The 21023-nt window shown below is 36.9% G+C and overlaps 3 protein-coding genes across 4 annotated transcripts in view; 1 reads left to right on the forward strand and 2 right to left on the reverse strand.

Annotated features, from left to right (window-relative positions):
- The window catches only part of LOC139980891 (transducin beta-like protein 2), a 53018-nt gene extending 48185 nt beyond the window's left edge, over positions 1–4833 (forward strand). The window contains exon 12 of one of the 2 annotated variants that reach the window (XM_071992896.1): positions 2282–4833. In XM_071992896.1, the coding sequence (XP_071848997.1) occupies positions 2282–2327 (46 nt within the window). In that variant the 3' untranslated portion in view covers positions 2328–4833. The remainder of the gene's footprint in view (positions 1–2281) is intronic. The other variant, XM_071992895.1, reaches the window with a different exon arrangement.
- Positions 1–21023, reverse strand: part of LOC139980529 (uncharacterized) — a 290788-nt gene that overhangs the window by 107502 nt on the left and 162263 nt on the right. The window lies entirely within an intron of this gene.
- Positions 12116–21023, reverse strand: part of LOC139980826 (neuronal acetylcholine receptor subunit beta-4-like) — a 40947-nt gene continuing 32039 nt past the window's right edge. Inside the window, exons 4-6 of the mRNA XM_071992776.1 lie at positions 20858–20967; positions 18483–19578; positions 12116–17772 (exon numbers count right to left, since the gene is read on the reverse strand). Of these exons, the coding sequence (XP_071848877.1) occupies positions 17533–17772; positions 18483–19578; positions 20858–20967 (1446 nt within the window). The 3' untranslated portion in view covers positions 12116–17532. The remainder of the gene's footprint in view (positions 17773–18482; positions 19579–20857; positions 20968–21023) is intronic.

The following is a 21023-nucleotide window of genomic DNA, read 5'->3' on the forward strand; positions in this document are numbered from 1 at the left end:
CGTTGGATACAAGATCACCAAGAGTCAACCAGCAGCGGGAACAATCTCTCCTGAGGAGGATGGAGGTCAGGGGCATGTCTCTCGGCTTTTAAAGTCCTCTGGGGTTTTAAAATGTAGGCCTACCCTGGGAGTCACATGCACCAGTAATTAAGGTCCTATACAGTCGCTGAAGGATGGAAAAGTGGATGTTGGGAAGATGTTCTCCCAGGCCCTCACGTGACTAACGTAGGCGGAATGTTTCACTCTGTGACTAGCTAGCATGTATCGAAAGGTTGTGGACACATTGTTTCAAACTTCTCTATGAACAGTGGAACTAAATGTTCAACGCCGATGTGGCTTTCAAGGAAATTTAAGATGATCTAACTCTCCAAGCAGACTTAGATGATGGCTTATAACTAGTATCAAATTCTGAGTATGTGTAGGTAAAAACAGGCTGATTTTAATTGGTTTTTTGAGATTCCCTAAAGGAATTTTCACCTTGATAAAGGATGGAGGAAGGTGGCATGGGGGGTGGGTACTTTTTATGAACAGGGTACTAGTTGATAAATTTTTATTAGAAGAAATGCTTAATCCAAAAATATGGTGTTATTATCGTTTTACATACTGCAATCTTTTCTCTTTCTTTTTTTATAAAGAAACTTGTGCAATCAATTCAAAATAGTGTTTTACTCTTTTTTTAACTTAACTCCAGCATTGGCAACAAATTGCTACTCCTTCTTACAGTATATTTAGAGCAGTAATAGGCAGTGACAGAATGTGAAATAGACGGTTGATTCAGTCTAGCAGGTGTTGGAAGCATTATACTAACATATTAAGGGATACATTTGTATTTAATAGGCATGGGACTTTTGCCGTTTCATTTTTGTTTGTTTATTGAGGGGGCAATTTTAACTATGTTACAGTACAAGAAACTAAAACACAGCATTTCGTTCTGATTGAAAAATGTTGTGTTTCCCCACCATTCAAAATTACATTTGGGCATGAAAAGATATGTGTTGAGATCAAGAATTACTGTACTTAAAAGGAAGTGAAGACTCGCGCTAAAAAGAAACGTCTGATGCCGGTAATCTGACCTAGGTTCGAATGAGGTGTAACAGAAGTGTTAGACACCACCATCGATCCCAGAAAATACACAGACAGCTAGCTACCCTTGGTAATTAGACACTAGTGTATAGTCAATACATACAGCTACGGTCAATACCCACAACACAGTGAACATAGCAGCAATGGACATCTCAGTTCCATATAAAAGATAACAAGGTATCACGTTTCATTACTGTCTGCATTTTGTAGCGACAAGAAAAAACTTCACTCGCAAGCAACGGAAAGTTAACTTTTTTCTGAGGGCGGCACACGGTTTGGGGCGATTCTTCATTGCCTTTAAGTTAAGTTTACATACTGTAGTGCTCTGGTATTCTTTGATTTTGCTTGGTGACTCCCCTGCTTGGTGACTTGATTTTGCTTGGTGATTTTGCTTGGTGACTCCTCTTTGCACCATCATGTGGACGACCGTCCAGTGTCGGATATCGTGGCTGGGGAAGGGGTCTTAATTGCATGGCAGGAGGATAACCCATGATCACCTTTGTTTAACGGATATTACTTGTCAAATTGTGTGTTAGTTTCCGACTTTTTAAAATAATTTACTGTAAACGTAAGGTTTTTTCTACAATTTTTCCGCAAATATCTGCGATCTCATCTCGTCTTCCGAACTCTCTGGGGACACTCCAGATTTTGATCTGGTTATCCTAAATAGGTTCACCATTTCAACTTTGAAAGCCAAGGCTAAAGTGAAAGTCAGTACAAGCTGTTTTGAGTAGTGTACAGTACTGTAATATGTCTTAAAGTCTTTTTTTTTTTTTTTTTTGGCAATTGATTGTCAGTTTATACTCTTACTCAAAATTAAAATTTATGAGGCATAAGATTCCCTCTTTGTAATAGATTATACTCACCAATTGAAGGTAAATGAGCCAATCATTTCACAAATTTGATCGGGATCCCACATCATTTTGTCGCCTGGATGCTTTTATGTATGTTATAGTAATTGACAAAATTTTGCAGATTCTTGCCTTGGGATAAAAAAGAGGAAGGAGTGAGTTTTTAAACCTTTCGTTGTACTTTGGACACTCGCTGAAAATTGAACCTAGCAAAATGAGCTTCTTTTCTTCTTTGCACGAACAATTGAAAACCATAACTTTGATATATATTGATAATAACTACAAATTTCACCCGAAATTATATTTTGATAAATTTAATTGTTTCCTCTCCTTGCTGCTGTTTTCAGGGAAACTCTGGATGAGATTCTGGGAAATACAAGCCCGGAGCCGTGATAACATCGCGGTGCATTCTTCAAACCATCAGATTGCCTTTGTCGCAGAAATCTGTGTCGAGATATCTCAATCAACAGCATCTCTCCTGTCAGAAAATAAACAGTTACTATGGCAACCTCAAAGGAGTTATTTATAACTTTCATTTCTCTTACATAAGGTATTTCACATCATGATACAAAGTTGTAGGTTTTAATAGAAACATTGAAATCTCAGGGAAATGTTTCTTTTGTGTTTTTTGGGGGGCTCCCATTCTTGTAATTCTCTAACTTTTATATTTAAATAGCTTGCAAGATATGCTAAAGGCCGCTGTAATATATTTTCCCGCTCTTTAAATCGATGATCAAATTACACGTAAAGGACACTTCTGACTGAAAAATCTTCTTTTTTCGGGAGAAAGTCACAATTCCAGCGATGGCAGTAAAACTTCCAAACATGGATAGGATAGTAAAACTTGGTGAGGGGATAACAGAATTCCATAGTTATTAATCATTATAGTAATAATTCTCAATGCACCATGTGAGTATGATGCTGAAACAACATACTGTACACACTGTTGTGCCTTGTATGAATCTACTTAGAGAAACCACACTGTATGTTAGTTCTTCATTTTTTGTTTCAGATGGGCACATTTGCATTTCGAGATGTAACAGCTCTTCATACACACCTTTATAGAATTCTAAAAGTCAAGTAAATGGAAACATGTTTTAAAATTTGACTGCTAGAAAATGAAAACAAAATATAAACAAATTTCAGGATCTAGTTTAATGCAACAACATTTGATGCAAGGAATGCTAGTATCCAGTGTATCTAGGACAATTATCAATGCATAATTAAGTCATTCTCTTTGTCATCAAATTCCTTCAATACATATTGTTGTCATTTAGTTTGAAACATTGGCCAATCATGACCGAGGGTTACACAAGGATTTTTAATCAGGAAGAGTTTGCAAGGTGCCTTGTTCAGGTTTCCTGTGGAAGCCTATGTAAGATTTGTTGAAATGTTAGTTCATACTGTGGTATGGCCTGCTCCTTTTGCAATAATTTAAAATTCAATGAAATATGATTTGCCAGTATTCGAATTTCAAATACCGATTTTCTATCCCCCAAAAAATTCCTTATTTCATTCATTGGATAACTTTATTAGCATTGGCATATTTAATATACTAAAGGATTGTGTATCCCAAAATAAGTTGGCTTTGCCAATCAGGAACCAGGAATAATGTTTGTCAATATTTTAAATTTAAATTACCCTTTTAATATGAATACATTCCCATAGAAGTTTTTAGATCCATAGAAAAATGTCGGCCATTTAAAAAAACAAAAAGTTTTAAAAAAACAAAGAAAACAATTGTGGTTGTCAATATTCAATGTTGAAATGACTCTATCATATCAAGACAGTCAATAAATGTCTATGGATGGCGGTCATATGTTGCCTGTTTTGAAATTGAATTAAAGAGTGATAACTTTCCACTCTTTTTAGAATTTCATTTCACTTCTTCTGGTCGGTTTAACCCAGCGACAGGTAATTTGTTGTGACAAAGGGCCTTGTCCCACTTTGAAGCAGAGCATTTCACTGCAAGAAAACATAATTCATTTCCTTTATCACCTTAACATTCAAGTGTAAGAACAAAATGTCTTATTTCCTTGTCTCGTTTGCATTTACTTTTTTTCGTTCACTTTAGTAACTGTATCCTCAATAATAATGATAATAACCTCGACTCGCATTGCCAAGGTTACACTCTTGAAAACAGCATAAAGCCCCAAATCTAGGGTTTTTAGGATTTGTAGGCCAAATGTGAAAATGTAATAACCTGACATTTTACGATGGATGTTGAATGGTAAGACATTAATGTCATCCTTCATGTCATCCTTGAGATATCCGATTTTGGATACAACCAGAATGTTACTAATATAATTCAGCGATTTTTCAAACCATTAAATGAAAATATGCGACATAAAATGGAAGAAAATGGGATTGCTTGGGTGGAATGGAGAATTTTTAAGAAATGCCCAGATTGATGTAGAGTTTGACTTTTACAGACTTTGAGCTGTGATGATGATGACGCTTGAGAAATAATTTATCAAGGAATGGATCTCACACAAAAGTAGAAAACATGGTTTGAAGATTACCTTAAGTATGAAAGCAGATGCAAATTTATGCAAATTCTTCCAGTGATGAGCCAGATCATTGAGATTGAAATTCAAAATTTTAAATCGAATAATTTTTATTCATAATTTTTTGGGTCTTAAAGGGAAGTTGAATTTGTCAGTATGTTACATGTGGTCAGTTGGTCATTTTGCCAGTAACCTAATTTCTTCTGTACCTTAATGAAATAAAATTCAACAAAAAAAATACTTAGGTAAAAGGCTTTTCTTATTTTTGTCAATTCTTAAACATAGCTGGCTGTGGCTTACTGCAAGAACAATGCTGTTTAAGTTCAAGTGGGTGCCAAGTTTTCTTTTTCTGCAATTGATAAGAAATAAATGAAATATCAACAATTTTCCTTGTATTTGTTTTCTTTATTGTATTACTGTTTGTTTCCTTCTCGTCCAGATAATTATTCAAATCATCCACTCGTTTCTTTGAGATGGAAGTTGCACAAAATCACTGACGTCATTCACAACCGATACATCTTATTTCCTGAGCTGTACTGGGTTGTTTTTTTTTGTTTTTAGGGGGGGGGGAAGTTAGTGACATGATCACAACTGACCACCATTGACTGATTGATTGATTGAGTGGGTGATCGTTGACTGATATTCTTTACTACAGTTTTCATTAGCTATGATCCAGTGCTTGCACAGAATTGTTATTTGGGGGAGGGGGAAAAATCCCTTAAAAAACCCCAACTGATATACGGAGGGGCAGAAACTTCCTTTTTTTCAAAGGGACAGAAGCAGATCCGGATTTCGTAAAGGAGGTCATATGGACCCTGGGATCATTGAAGCTGACTACCATGTAAGACCCCTGTGGGTCCCCCCTCCCCCAGGGAAATCTCACAGTTGAGTCAAATAGTGCATTCTGAGACCTTTCATTGGGTGCAAAGGCAAGATTTTTAATTCTTCCCGAATGAATCTGAAAATCCCCCGAATTAACGTTTTTCTCCGACAGAAGATGAATGTGTTGGGAGGGGGGTCGGTGAGGGGATGGACATGGTCCCCGCTACTGTCGCCATTGTCCTAATGGTTTTATTTGTGGAAGAAAACAGTTATGTCTGTTATCACCGAATAATTCACAAAATGAAATGACGCCACAGCCGATGTATATTAATATTAGTATCTACACATAGATGAGTCATTAACTGTTTGTCATAGGCGTATGGACAGCGACGGGCAGAGAAAGCATCCGTCCCAAGGGGAATTATATAATTTATAATAATTTATAATTTTAGGTTTATAGTCTTGTTCAGGGCCAAGGCCCTCTCACACGACTTTACAACTTAACCCTGGTCATTGGTAACTTGTCACACCTACACAGGCTACACACCAAATTGTGCACAATTCAATCAATCTCTCCTGGGGCACCACAGTGCACCACAACCACGTGTCCCCCGGGGGACTTCCCATAGGGTGCAGCCACAAACCGGCGCAAACAACTATATTTACAAGTTACCTCGCAAGTCCCCATTTATACACCTGGGTGAAGAGAGGCAATGGAGATAAAGCGCCTTGCCCAAGGACACAACGTAATGATCTGGCCAGGGCTCGAACCTGTAATCCATAGATCACAAGTCCACTGCCTTAACCACTTGACCACAACGCCCTCAAGAGGAAGTGTGTCATGACACCCCCCCCCTCCCACCCTGTCTCCCTACCCTCCCCTCGACCACGTTCTAAATATGGATGCACGCCACGACAGTGCTGGTTTATTAAGCTTGATTTTGTGTATTTTACCGCATAATCCGTCAAATCTTCGGAAGTGTATTTGTCTGCAGTGCCGGGCGACAGATCATGTGTTTCCTAAGTCTATATCCATATTTTATTCCGATTTTTGGCGGCATCTACCTGTATTAGTCACGATCAGAAATCCGAACTAAACATGTCCATCACTCTTGTTGCTTTAGTCTGTGATGATAATCAGTATCGCCTCAGTTGCCTCCCTTCACAGTTGATCCTGGTAAAGTCATTTGGAGGTAAGAGAAAGGTGAGGGATCGAAAGATAGCTAAACCACATCTAACTTTCTTATCCGACTACTTTAAATGCTGTTAATTCTTAAAGGTTAGGAAACCTGTACTGAATAAGTTATCATGTTTGACGTATTACAAGGGTATGGGAAGTCTGGCTGAAACAAAAAGTAGGAAAGAAAAAATAGTCTCGAATTTACGTAGAACGGATATCGATTTAATTACAGAAGTCTTGTTTATGTGGGATTTACGTGAGAGGCAGCTATGCTTTTCCATATAAAGATGTTACGTGTAGCGAAGAATGTAGGTGGCATGTCATGTTTGTGGGTTTCCTGTTTAAATCGAAGGAAGAAATTTTAATTTGACATTTTGAAGTAGACAGAGGGGAAGGTATAAGTTGGGGGGGGAGGGGTTGCTTGACGAAACAGTACTGTCTTAGACACCAATTTTGCTAGATGAGAGGTCTTCGAAACTCTAAGGGAAGAATGTGTCACCGAGAGCCAGGTTTGAAGTCTTCACCCTTGCTTAAGTATAATGAAAATGAGTGTACATTTTCAAATATTACCTGGCCCCCTAATTAAGCTCGTTTCCTGTCCTGTAGCCCCTACCTCTGCCGTCAGGCCTGCTCGGGGGGGGGGGTACTACACCCTGACCATTTTAATCATGGCAATGGCAAAGCATGCCAAAAAACTTACCCAATATATCCAAATCTGCTTATTAAAATTTAAAAAATCTGCAAATTAAAACACAAACAATTTTTTTTTTTAACAAATGAAATAATTCAGTCTAATAAACGAATTCACTTGATTCTAACAAATTGTAGCTTTACGAAGTTAGATTTTAGCTGCCCCAAAGAATCAATGCAACTACAAATGATATTATTATGTTATTTGAAACGCTTTGAAAAGTTTTAACAGTTGTAAGACCCTGGCAAGTGTGGATGCAAAGTTTTTAAAAACGACCCGGCCAAGATTCATTCCCGATGACTTTTATATGACTGGCGGTATGTAGTGATGTTCACGAGCTCATCAAGAACATTACGTTACAAAATAATCTGAAGGACTTTAAACAATGAACTCACAAAATGGAAACAAAATTACTGATAATGCCAACTCGAGAATCCCCAATCGAAAAATCCGTAAATATTACATTTCACGAGCGCACAAAAAGGATGACATTAAAAAAAGGGGGGGGGGGAGCAGAAAGAAATTGCTAACATCTCGACGCATGCGCCTTAAGGAATTATAGCAGTCATATTGATCAGTTCTGATAACTGTCAAATTAATGTGCGAACAATTTGTCTCTGATTCTCATCTTTCTCTCGTCCCAACGAGCTAATTATTCCTCTTCGAAATATTACTAAACTCTCTCTCTCTCCTTCGCCCCTTTTTATTACTTCTTAATGTAGATTCAAATCGCCAGACAAGATCTGCCTGCAATTTGCACTTTACGTCTGCCGTCGCCTTAAGGAGCTTTAACACTCAAAAGAATAAAAAATATATAAAACAATTGTAACTTAATTTGAATTGAGTTGGTGAAATGGATTATTAGTTTATCAAAAAAGCTAATTTTTGTTTTAAATATGTCTTAAAATCAGTTGCAAACGCACGGCAGGTGAAATAATATGGCTTTCTGTCGATTGTATAGTTTTCTTGAGTTTTTAACACTGTTTTACTTTATCCCTCGCAGAGCAAATTAAAAGAAGTAATGTTTTCGTTCAACGTTAAATTGAAAACAGGGAAGCTCTCTTATGGCCCCCAGTGCAAACAATTCAACAGAAAATCATTGTTTGACAAAGATAATTTTCTCTAGGATAAAAACGTTGACTGTTACAAGGTTGGGAATGTGTTGATAAGCAACTCCAAAGAACATCTGTAAGCGAGTCTAACAGTCCAATACTTTGTATAATGCTATAGACAACTCACCCGAATACAAACGAAACTGTTATCTCAGTTTGGGAGATGTCGTGGCTCAAACGTCGTGTCATTCAGAGGACCGGGGTGGGGGGGGGGGCTGTGATATCATTTTTCCCATGTGAGGGTAAAACCTTTCATATTCAACCTGTTTTTCTTTCATCTTTTTCAAAGAGAACTCATTAAACAATCATTTTACCCTAATTTGATATAATGAAGAAAATGTATTTAAAAAAATTCCGTCACGTTAAATGCATGTAATATTAAATTGGAATACGATAGATGAAGATTGCGGTCTTCCATAGAGTTGGTATTTCTAAGTTGTGAATGGTGTTTTTTTTTTATTGTGGGGGGGGGGGGTTCACTATCCACGGTTGGAAATCAGTTATGTTGAAAGGGCTGCCTTCACTTCCCTCAATGTTTGAGAAAGTGGTCAGACGGTGTGGTATAATGTCTCTTACGTCAGAGTGGGGACGTCACGAGGGACTGTTCGAGGAGTAGGAACAATGGCGTACCCCCCCCCCCCCCCCACATATCCGCTTCAACCCCCTCAAAAAAGAAGAGAAATGTCATATTATGTTAAAGAACAATATGTTCTGCCTACCTCTTAGAAAAATATGTCCCCCTCCCCCACCCCTTAAAAAGAGAAACCCAGCTACCGTTCTGAGTAGGGATGGCTGGGAATATTACCACCCTGCTTCAATATTGTTCTATTATTCACTTAACGCAGCTTGACATGTTAATAAGCTTCCACAACCAGCACAGGAATTTAAGATAACTAATGAAATATAACGTAGGATTATGTCAAGGACATCTATAGCCGTCGAGTTAGTTATGTCTGCAGTAAAACATTAAATCTGATAAAGAAAAAACTTTGGATGAAAAAAGAGAACTTATGAGAAAGATGTAAAAGATGAAAAGAGAATTTAAAACCACGTTCTTCAGTCTGACTCAACGTCAATTACATATAAGTGGGAATTTCACCTGATGACAAAAAAACCCATTCAAACTAGATTTCGTTTGGTTCCTTAATTTTATTAAAATATTCTACCAATGTCCAAAAGGCCGCTGCGTTCTTTGTTTTGTATAGCTACATAATCTTGTTTTTCTTTTAATTTGCTTCAAATCTTAAAAGTATACTCTCCTGGGTTGTCAAAGTTTACAACCACAAGTGATCTCGTAGGTGCCCTTAAACACGAAGCCCAACTCTTGACAACTTCCTGAGAGACCACCTTGGGATTTGCCGAAAGACAAATGTTTTGCTTGATCGTTTTAATTACGACTGATGTGAGACGTATATATATATTCTCGTGTCTACATATATACGGCTGTCAAAGGAACTAGCATATGAAAAACATGTCGTAAAGGCATACTTTTTGTTTTTCTCATTTTTTTTGTTTATATATACTGACATAATTTGAAGGTATGAAAGTTAAAGAAAATAAGTACATTTTTTCGAGCTTAGCAAAACTTTCAAGTTGTACAACAAACAGACGGACAACCATTGAAAACACACAAACAGACGGACATTCGTGGATCATCAAATTATTGTTTATTATTAGAGCGGGGATTTTTTTTTTTTTTTTTAAGAAAGGGGCAAATATCGCACGATTTGAAACTCAGAAACGGTCCTGATGTTTTATGAAATAATGAGTTGTGAAGCTTTGTGAAGCTTTACTAAATATAAGGTTACCACTACTGGCCCCAAATATTAGCATGCTTAAGGATACCAGTAGTTTCAAAAGTACTCTCCGGTCCTCAGTATTATTATACCAGGCACTAAGAGGTTTGAAAAGGGCAATGAAATTTTCTCAGTGCCGATAATTACTTTTAAAGTGGCAGTAAAATGCATGTTGAAATTTGAGCATGTGTGACTATATCCTCAGACTTACTAAAATATTTGGTGATTTAAAACCAATCTTCAACGATTCCCATGGTTGATAAGCTATTATCATGTTATATTCAAAACATTGAAGCTAAGGCTCAAGTTTAACCTGAAAGGTATTCCGCTCCTTGTAAAGATGCATTTAACAGGGTACCAATCGGGATCGACATAAGAGGGTTATAAATGTGAGGAGGGGGAGAGGTACAAACAACGAACGGCTGCAGTGGGGTATGTGACTTGATTTGAGGGGAAACCACAAATTGAACCTATGTGCATGCTGAACCCTAAATTCAAATATATGGATGTTTTTTCAACAAGGCGATACATTCTAATTACATTTTTCTTAATTTCTCAACAAAAAGATACATTTTGTTTTAAATAACAAGAAACAAAGAACACTTTAAATGTATGAAAAATGGGCACTCTAATTACCATCAAAATGATACCGGCGTCAGATATCCATTGCTGAGATATATATTTGAAAAATCAAGATTTGAAATCGAAACGGCGACAAGAATCTAGAGGAATAAGTTTTTACAGCCAATTGGTATGAAAATCGACTAATTGTGTTAGTCCAGCGACCGTAACGTCTGTTACATCCTCCTATACTTGGTAGGAAAGTTGATATACTAGTAACTCCGCTCGAAGATACTGTTGCAGTATATTACGTATACTGTCTAATCAATATGACCAACTTCGCGTTCCATAGCCATCACGCCAACACAGTTGCAATTAATTGGACACTTTTGAGCAGGATAACTAGACTTTTAAGTGGCCTGATTATTAAAGTATAGTGTCAAAGAAATTATCGTTTCTAAATAATTAAAAACCTTCGAATCAATGGCTTGGGGTTTAATTAAGCCGTTTTTCTTCACCGGATCGCGATTTAAATAGTCCATGCGGCTTGAGTAGTGTAAATAAAAACCGAGACAAAATGTCTTCGCTGAAAAGGGTCCCATGTGTGCAACTGAAATAATTTGTACTTTATGAGGTCGCTGTGGAAGTAGGTCTAAACTATAATTAAGTCAGAGAGTTTTAGCCTTGGTGGATTGTTACTTGATCGTTAATGGATATATAATGAATTGCATGTAACAGTAATAAGGTCTAATGCCTCGTGATTGTAGTGACCACGTGATCACTTGTCTTTTTTCTGCTGCCCTCATTAATTTAGTACATGGATGAAATGTATGTATTCCGAATTATTGTAACAAAGCGAGTGCTAAATGCATTCCAAACATTAAAAATGTCACGAAATTAATCTACATTTAGAAATAAAAATAGAAAAAAATGTGTAAAAACTCCCATTTGGAGTGAATATAGTTGTTTCAAGTTTGTATTGCGTTCTCGTTTCTATGGATTTTTTTTCCATGCGTTTGTCGGTACATGCAGGTTCTAGTCAATTGTTTTTATATTTTCTCAAATGGTCAGGGAATGAAAATGGAAAGCTTGAAAAAAACAAAAGATGTGGCTCTCTTAAATCAGTGACGACCATTATGCTGCATGGTATGACATTAAATGCAAAGGTTTGATCATGTCAACCACGACCCTCATCACCATCACCCCGAGACTCTCGGGACAATTATAAGAACGTTAATGTTCCTTTATATACAAGATTGAAGGCTTGATCAAGTCTAAAACTATAACATCGCTAGACTGCTGACTTATTTCAACTTGGTTAGTTTGTTTGTTATACACTCAATGTTAGGAGATGTGTCAGTTTGATCAATTATTGCCTTCTTTTGTTGATAAGTAATTTATAGATATCGATAAAAATTATCTCAAATTATCGATCACCTAACTCTTTCACAGTGAAACAACCCAAACGGTAGAAGGTTGGTGTCGACAGAAAGTGGACGGTTGACAAGTTCGTCGTGATTTTTATTTTTATTTTGTCTCAAATTTTAAAATAATTTACAAAATCGATGCACGGCAAAGACAGGAGAAAGAAGAACAAGACAAATTCACTCTCAAAAAATAAAAATAAAGAAGCTGCTGCTGTAAGGGTAAGTAAACCTCTGTAACATTGGCACCGAATTACCCACCTTACGGGTTACATCCAATTAATTTACCGGTTTTGTATTGTTCTTTTAACCAGATGAGTAGACGTCTACCCACATGGTTTAACTATTTATACACTACTTACATGAGCTCGAAGAGGCCTCTTGTCACTTAGTTAGTGTTAAAGATTGTGTCCATGAACAAATATGTTCACTTGAAATTTGAAGAATAAAAGTGATGTTTTATTTCAGTTTACCTAAGTAAACTAACATTTACTCAGGCTTACTTTAGTTCATCAAAGTTCACTCAAGTTTACTTGCGTTAACTTAAGTGTAATTCAATTCATTCTAGGTACTGGAGGTTGCCTATTTTCACTTACGTTGCTCGCACTAACTTCACAAACGTGCAGTACAATCCTCCAAGCACGGTAACTACAATTCTTTGCATCAGATTATACTCACAGTCACCACAATTCGGTTTACCTCCGTCCACGTAAACTTACTTTCGTTTTACGTATCTTACTCATGCTTGCCTACGTTCACTTACTTTACTAAAGTTTATACCACTGTTCATCTAAGTTCATTTCAGTAAAGTGATCCGGTTCCTTACGTTTACAAATGTAGATAAACACTTAGTAACTTGTGTAAAGCAATAATACACAAGAATCTCACACAAAACCAAATCAGTTTATCAGTGAATGGTAGAAACAATCCATGTTTCACCGATCCGAGATTATGAGATAAAGTTTTACTGACAATCGAGAGGAAAATGTAACTTTATAATAAAACAAGCACCTCATGATAGATTTAAATCCAATCAGACAACTTATTATGTCCTATTTGTACGTGTTTGTTTTCTCTAATAGAGGAACGCTTGTAATTAAATATGATTTTTATTTACATTCAAGATTCCGAGCCAGCGGATTTATCATAACTAAATGTTAAATAACAAAGTAAATAAAACCGTTTCTCCTGTCATAAACCTTTCAATATTCGAGACCTTAAATAATTTCTCTTAAAAGAATAGTCCAGGTCGAAATGTCTTTTTGATATGTTAAAAACAAACATAATCTAAGCATTCTAGTGCAATTTGCATTCAATGTCATATGTACCGTTTTTGAGATATTGACAGTTGAAGTTATCTGATATTCTACCAAAAGTGAACTGGAAGCAAACAGTTTTGATGTGATAGTTGCACACTGACAAATAATGTTTTGTTTTATTCTGTATTTTTTAGTCTATTGATTTGACCTTGGATTGGATAGGGTTATCAGGGGGATGTGAAGTTTAATAAACACCACTATACATATGTTACATTCACATTATGGATGCATCCAATTGTGGAGTATAAAATTAGACGTAAAGTTTTAAGGAAAACAAAACATTATTTATCAGTGTGTAACAATGACGTCACACTTGTTTGCTCCAAGTAGTTCACTTTTGGTACGAAAGGAGGCAACTAAACTGTCAATATCTCAAAAACGGTACATATAAATTGAATACAAATTTCACCAGAATGCTTAGAGTATGTTCCTCTTTAACATAAAAAAATAAATTTTGACCTGGACTATTCTTTTTAAGTCTTGCATATACGTAAGACATAACTGAACTTCAACCTGGAAAAAAAAAACGTAGCAACATCTTCGTGCCTTTAGTCCGTTGTGTATCATTTGTGCATCTTTGAAAATAACAAATGATTAATGAACGCAATGTTTTGGTTAATTAGTTGATGTAGATGCAAATCATTTTGTGAACCCAAGACAAGAAGAGACGTTGTCAATTGAAAGACATTGTGACTCTTGTGGCAAAATATTCGACAAGTGTATACGTGAAAGAAAACATGACCTAAATTCCTTTTGATTCCGATCGCTGGAAAGCTGGGTTTTTTTTAGGCTTTATAAGTGTGATATGTGGGGCAAGTATTCTTGGATTTATTTCCACTTTGCATGTTATACAGATAGGGGAAGGAGATTGGGGGAGGGGGAAGGGTTTATGTTTCATCACATCATTAGCAGGATAATTTCACGTACTTTTCGTTGACTTTCCTGATTTCAGAAACATGCATATACTAACATTAAAACTAAAAAAACCTAACTACTTTAGTGCTCCAATAACCCATCCCTCTAGCTTTTTTTTCGTTCTTCTTCATTTGAGCAATTATCTCTCTACCCATTCCAAAATCCATTTGCAAATTCCCGGAAAGTGATACTAAGAATATAAGTAAGGCCTTTATTAGCGATGTATGTCCACAAGGGTGTTAAAGTGTAAATATAAACAAAATGTTTTGATTGTCGCAGGCCATCAATAAAAAGTAAAACATTACATGCAAACTGGTTAATGTATATCTTTGCATCAATCATATATTACTATGAATATTTTGATAACAACTGCTAAATCGTTCGCAAACAGCGATGGAAGATCAATGTGCATCTAATCAATTAGCATAAACAATGTAAACACGTGTACGGCGGCATCAGGAGATCTGCTTGCACTCCCGATGAAAGTATACTTCTAGAAACTTGAGCATAAATCAATTTTAATCGGTAAATGTAAACATTTTATTTTTAACACGCAAAATAGCTTTCATAAGCAGATATAAACACAAAACACTTTCATTCTATGCAGGCATAAAAGATAACACATATTTAATCCGGGAGAGACAAACGTAGAATGTTTTTGTTACTCAAAAAGAAAACGCTAAACACATACCATTTGTAAGTGACATCTGAAAAACATTCCATATGCAAACACATACCATGTCCTTCTATTAAGATATATGAACGCAAAAATAATTTTCACCTGCAAAGTATACGCTTTCGATCAATAGCGATACGAACGCAGGATAAGTGTGAACTGGATGTGTAAACAATGGTCACGCTTTCTAATCATAGAAATGTGATGATTACATTTTTTTTCAATTTTGAATTTTTCACATCATCGTGGTTTATTTACGTGATAATCATGTAATTGACAAACGCCTACAGTGGAATTACGACCTTCCTTGCCGGTTTCGAACCTCTGGACATACAATCAGCGTCCATAGCCTAGTGGTTAGTGTGTCCGCGTACAAAGCGGGAGGCCCGGGTTCGAATCCCGGTGGAGGCTGGAAGTTTTTTCACTGTTCTTGCTTTTCCAACTCAGTACGATTTCAATAATATATATATATTGCATAATATGTACCTTTCTACATGTAGTCAGCCATCAGAGGTGCAAATGAAGTAGTAAATACCCCTGGCCCGGCTCCTACACACCTACTCATATACCAATTTCTTGTATGTATGTTTAGCTGTTAATCAGAGTCAATATTTCTGTATTCACACACGTGTTTATTGTTTTAGCTTATGATAACTCTCTTTCTATCATTCGAATACATTTTATATCATGTTACTGTGTTATCGTTCCATGCAAGGTTAGTTATATTGTACTTACGCAATTAAACATATATACAATATTACAGGTATGATGTAATACAAAATATTAGGAAAGCCTAGATATAGCTTTACATTGTTGGCATTACAAACAACCTCTTGTAGAGGAGAATAAAGAATAAATCTGGAACCGCTATAGGCATTTATTTTGTAAACTGAACGAAAATCAGAAAGTAGAACAGTGTTAAGTGGTGAAGTCAAGTGTGACGTAAGTCCTGCGGCAAAGCAGTTTTGGATTAGTACAGAGTTGTGCTACGAGGTGCGAGGTACAGTAGATTTCCTTAGTGAAGTGTAGTGAAGTAAAGTGAAGTGTAGTGTAGTGAACTGAAGGTACAGTAGATAACCTTAGTGAAGTGTAGTGTAGTGTAGTGTAGTGAAGTGTAGTGAACTGAAGTGAAGTGAAGTGTAGTGAAGTATAATGAAGTGACGTGTAGTGAAGTCATAGTGAAATATAGTGAAGTGAAGTGTAGAAAAAGTATAATGAAGTATAGTGAAATACAGCGAAGTGAAGTGTAGTGAAGTATAGTGAAGTGACGTGTAGTGAAGTCATAGTGAAATATAGTGAAGTGAAGTGTAGAAAAAGTATAATGAAGTATAGTGAAATACAGCGAAGTGAAGTGTAGTGAAGTATAGTGAAGTGACGTGTAGTGAAGTCATAGTGAAATATAGTGAAGTGAAGTGTAGAAAAAGTATAATGAAGTATAGTGAAATACAGCGAAGTGAAGTGTAGTGAAGTATAGTGAAGTGACGTGTAGTGAAGTCATAGTGAAATATAGTGAAGTGAAGTGTAGAAAAAGTATAATGAAGTATAGTGAAATACAGCGAAGTGAAGTGTAGTGAAGTATAGTGAAGTGACGTGTAGTGAAGTCATAGTGAAATATAGTGAAGTGAAGTGTAGAAAAAGTATAATGAAGTATAGTGAAATACAGCGAAGTGAAGTGTAGTGAAGTATAGTGAAGTGACGTGTAGTGAAGTCATAGTGAAATATAGTGAAGTGAAGTGTAGAAAAAGTATAATGAAGTATAGTGAAATACAGCGAAGTGAAGTGTAGTGAAGTATAGTGAAGTGACGTGTAGTGAAGTCATAGTGAAATATAGTGAAGTGAAGTGTAGAAAAAGTATAATGAAGTATAGTGAAATACAGCGAAGTGAAGTGTAGTGAAGTATAGTGAAGTGACGTGTAGTGAAGTCATAGTGAAATATAGTGAAGTGAAGTGTAGAAAAAGTATAATGAAGTATAGTGAAATACAGCGAAGTGAAGTGTAGTGAAGTATAGTGAAGTGACGTGTAGTGAAGTCATAGTGAAATATAGTGAAGTGAAGTGTAGAAAAAGTATAATGAAGTATAGTGAAATACAGCGAAGTGAAGTGAAGTGAAGTATAGTGAAGTGAGGTGTAGTGAGGTGTACTACAGTGAACTTTAGCACAGAGAACTCTTACGTATATGGACTATAATGTAGTGTAGAGAATATTAAAAGTAAGCTCATTATAAGATTGCAGAGCAGTGTAGAGCAATACACCGTAATGCAGAGAAGTGTTATGTGTAGTGAAAAGTGAAGTCAATTTATCATTAATTTAATGCATACAGTGTAGTGTATAGTCATAATAAAGTTAATGTAATCATATAGTGAGGCGTGTATTTAAGAGAAGGGTATTGTAGTGCAAAAGTCAAATAAAGTGCTGCCAAGTGTTGCGTAATGTAGTCTTTGACAAGTAATTGTATTCGAATTTAGTATGCGATATCAGTAGTTGGCTCTTCATCGCCATGCTTACATAGGACTATCAGACACGGCTAATTGCAGTTTTAAATGTGTCAATATCAGGCGGCATATAGTTGTCTGTCTGGAAGAGTAGTTTGCTTTCTTATGAAGATGGCTTATAAGTGGTCAAAGTGTGTGTCTCGGGTTTCGGGGTAGCTACGTAGATCTCGATTTCAACCTGGTCTGGGCTGGTCCTCTTAGGGGCTACGTGCTTATCAGCTGGTTCCCATATGACTGGTGAGGATAGTAGAATACAGAGTGACCCCAACACCACGCTAATTATATAAATGATCAGAAAGATTCGGTCCAGCACCATTGATACAAACTGAAATTCGGCCTCAATCTGAACGAAAACAGAAAAGAAAAAAACAATTGTTGTAACCACTTGATAATGTGGATGCATATTTGCTTTAGTTACATTTAACTGTTGCTAGTTAGAAATCATATGTAGACGGCTTCATGTGAAGGGTTTTGCGTGATTTGACCCAAGGGGATTGGGTGCGAGTGCCGCCAAACACTTGGTAGTTTTCACTTTCACCGTGTTCCCCACTTTTGTGCCATGCGCGGATCCAGAGGTAGCAATGAAGCAGGGATGCGAGTACACGCCCCATTCAACCTCACACAAAATCAAATATGCGTTTAGAGGTAAGAATATACATATTTTCAGTCTACATTATTTGACTTCCAAGCTGACACGGGAGTCGGTTTTAAACGACCACAGGACCACTCCCTTCCCACCTTTGTAGAATCCCACATCCGCCGCTGAAGAAATATTTGATATGGCAATTCGTTCTGTTCTTTACCAAACTGACCCAAACCTAATGTAGATTCCACCAAATCGGTTATTTTGTAACAACAGAGACATTGAAAACATCCGATACTTCTCCCAAGAATATCATGCTATAAACCAAATTTAACATAAATCTATTTTGATATATTTAAAATACATATACATATACACACGCACACACACACACATATATATATATATATATACATATATATATATATATATAAATTAGCTACGCTTATTGAAATAACGTACAAACATACCTGTTTCTCGCTGTCATCATTTTTGGTTCGTTCAACGATGAAATTCATATATTCGAGCCCCTCTCGTACCCTTGGGTTCATGCCCTGGCGTTCTTGTGTTGGTCTCTGGCGTTGATGATGGTGATGATCAATATTGGTATCCATCATCATCTCATCTTCAGAATCATGATCTCTTTCTACGGATAACATGTTTGATTGGTTACCGTCGTGTGAACTATCCGATTTTTGCAGCCGTTTGTAATGACTGGGAGAACGACTGAGGAGAAGACTACGGCGATTAAAACAGTTTCTGTCACCAGCAGGCGAGTCCATGCCGTTTGGTGTGAAGTTGCCATTTTTGGGTGGATCAATCCTGATCTGCGGTTCGCAGTAGGCAGGGAAATCTTTCTCGCAGTCGGCTGGTCTCTTCATGAGGATATAAGGAGGTAAAATCTCGATAAAGACGGTCCTTACCCAGGGTCTTAAGGTATGTGTCAATGGTGTTCGGTGAAATATATGTATGACGATGACAGTCAAAAGTATGGACACGGTCACCATGCCCATACTGAAGAGCAGATAGACCCCGATGAGGGGGACCGCCTTGGATGTAGGAGGGATCATATCTGCGATCAGGAGGAGGAACACGATCAACGCTAGGAGGATGGAGATGCAGAGTGTAACTTTTTCACCGCAGTTGGAAGGCAGGTAAAATACAAAAATGGTCAGAATTGTAATAAGCACACACGGAACGACAAATGTCACAATGTAGAATAGACTCTTTCTGTGTAGAACAAAATAAAATGTTATATCCACATATTGATCGTCACAGCATGGATATGAAATTTTATGCCTTCTGATAGGCATTTCGACAATCTCCCATTCGGCATTCCTCCAATAGGTATCACCGAGGGGAACTCGAACTGGGAACAAATCTAGACGACTGGAATCGTGAGTCCAAGAACCGAATTTCAAGGAGCAGTTTTGCTCGTCGAATGGAAAATATTCGACGTCGATATCACACGAGCTTTTGTAGACCGCTGGAGGTGACCACCAAACGGAACCGTTATAATCCAAGAGGGCTTTAGTTAACATGCTGACGTCGTAGGTTCCTTCGACACTGCGAAAGCAAGCATGACAAGATACATCAAAAGACGATAGACAAAAAGAAATATGACAATTGAAGATTAGAAATTCGGACTTTAAAGACTACTTTAAGAATCACAAGAACAGGTATGTTATGGTCTGTCAGAAATGAAAGCAAAGACTATACTTGTTTTCGTGTTTCGTTTTGTTAAAACACATGGTGGAAATAAGTGTCGAGGCGCAGTCTGGTCATTACTATATCAAAACCACAGTTAAAGCGTTTATGTTAACATAGAAGAGTCACCACCGAATCCTCTTGCAACCTCCCATCTCTCCCCTCCCCCCTCCCCCTACCGCATCTCCAACGCCTGTTCTTTCAATGAACACATGCAGTTTTTCCGTATTAATTTGACAACTGCAAGCCTTCTCCCATTTATTCAACCAGAACGATTTGGGTGTTATTTAACAATAATTAATCAACCACTCGTCTCATTTGAATGACCTATGACCTCACATACTTAAAGTCCCGCTGCTGTTCAAATTTGATGAAAGTTGGAGCGATATCTGACGATAGAATATTGATACAAGTATTTTCATTCTGTTGACAAATCCATATTTATAATCTCCAGAATATACGGTATAGCTCAACCATAAATATTCAAATTGGCAACAAAGGCTTTCAACTGGCAACCTTTTCCGTAACCGACCTTGAAGAAGCAGTCGTCTCTATGGCAACAACTTACCTTCACCATTATAAACAACTAATGAACAGACGTTTCCTGCAAGCGTTTCCTATTTCGAATGCGATAACATGGTCTATGAAGGTAACTAATTTGAAACCTTATCGAAAATTTAAATATCCGGACGACAGTGAACCTTCGTGACATTTCAAGGTGTTGCCAGACGACTAAGGCCACCTGTAAAACAATTACCTCTGACAACAGGGTGATTATTGATATATACATAGACGCATCCTCCAGCCAAAATGAATGCAACCAGAGTTCAGCATCTCAGTTCCCTCCAAAATCAGTGCTTTCTATAAATGTTTAGTTGTGACTTAAATTCGAGTAAAATCAAATAAAGAATGAGAGTACAAATTAATACTTTCCTGGGCCGCAAATAATCTTACTGACTGTGGTGCTTGATCCGTGAACTAAACCCCCATCCATCTATTTTGAAATTCTAAGCACTAACTGAATGAGGCGAAATCTTTCAATCTCATAGAAAATTCCACTGTTTGAACTATTGAACCCTCTTTGAAAACGAAAACAGATCGTATTTCATGTATTTATAGTTAATTTAGATTTGCTCACTTGTTGTATAGTAAAATATCTGGTTTCCAAAGGAAACTTATAGGTACGTGAACTCTCTTAAGCCCTTCATATTCTTCTGGATCCCAGGTCAGTCTGTAGTCTATCCATTTCTGTAATGGTACAAAAAAATGAAATGACATGAAACGAGGTACAATCAAATCTCGTG

The sequence above is a fragment of the Apostichopus japonicus genome, chromosome 15 (genome assembly GCF_037975245.1).
Source record: "Apostichopus japonicus isolate 1M-3 chromosome 15, ASM3797524v1, whole genome shotgun sequence".
Classification (NCBI taxonomy): Eukaryota; Metazoa; Echinodermata; class Holothuroidea; order Aspidochirotida; family Stichopodidae; genus Apostichopus; species Apostichopus japonicus.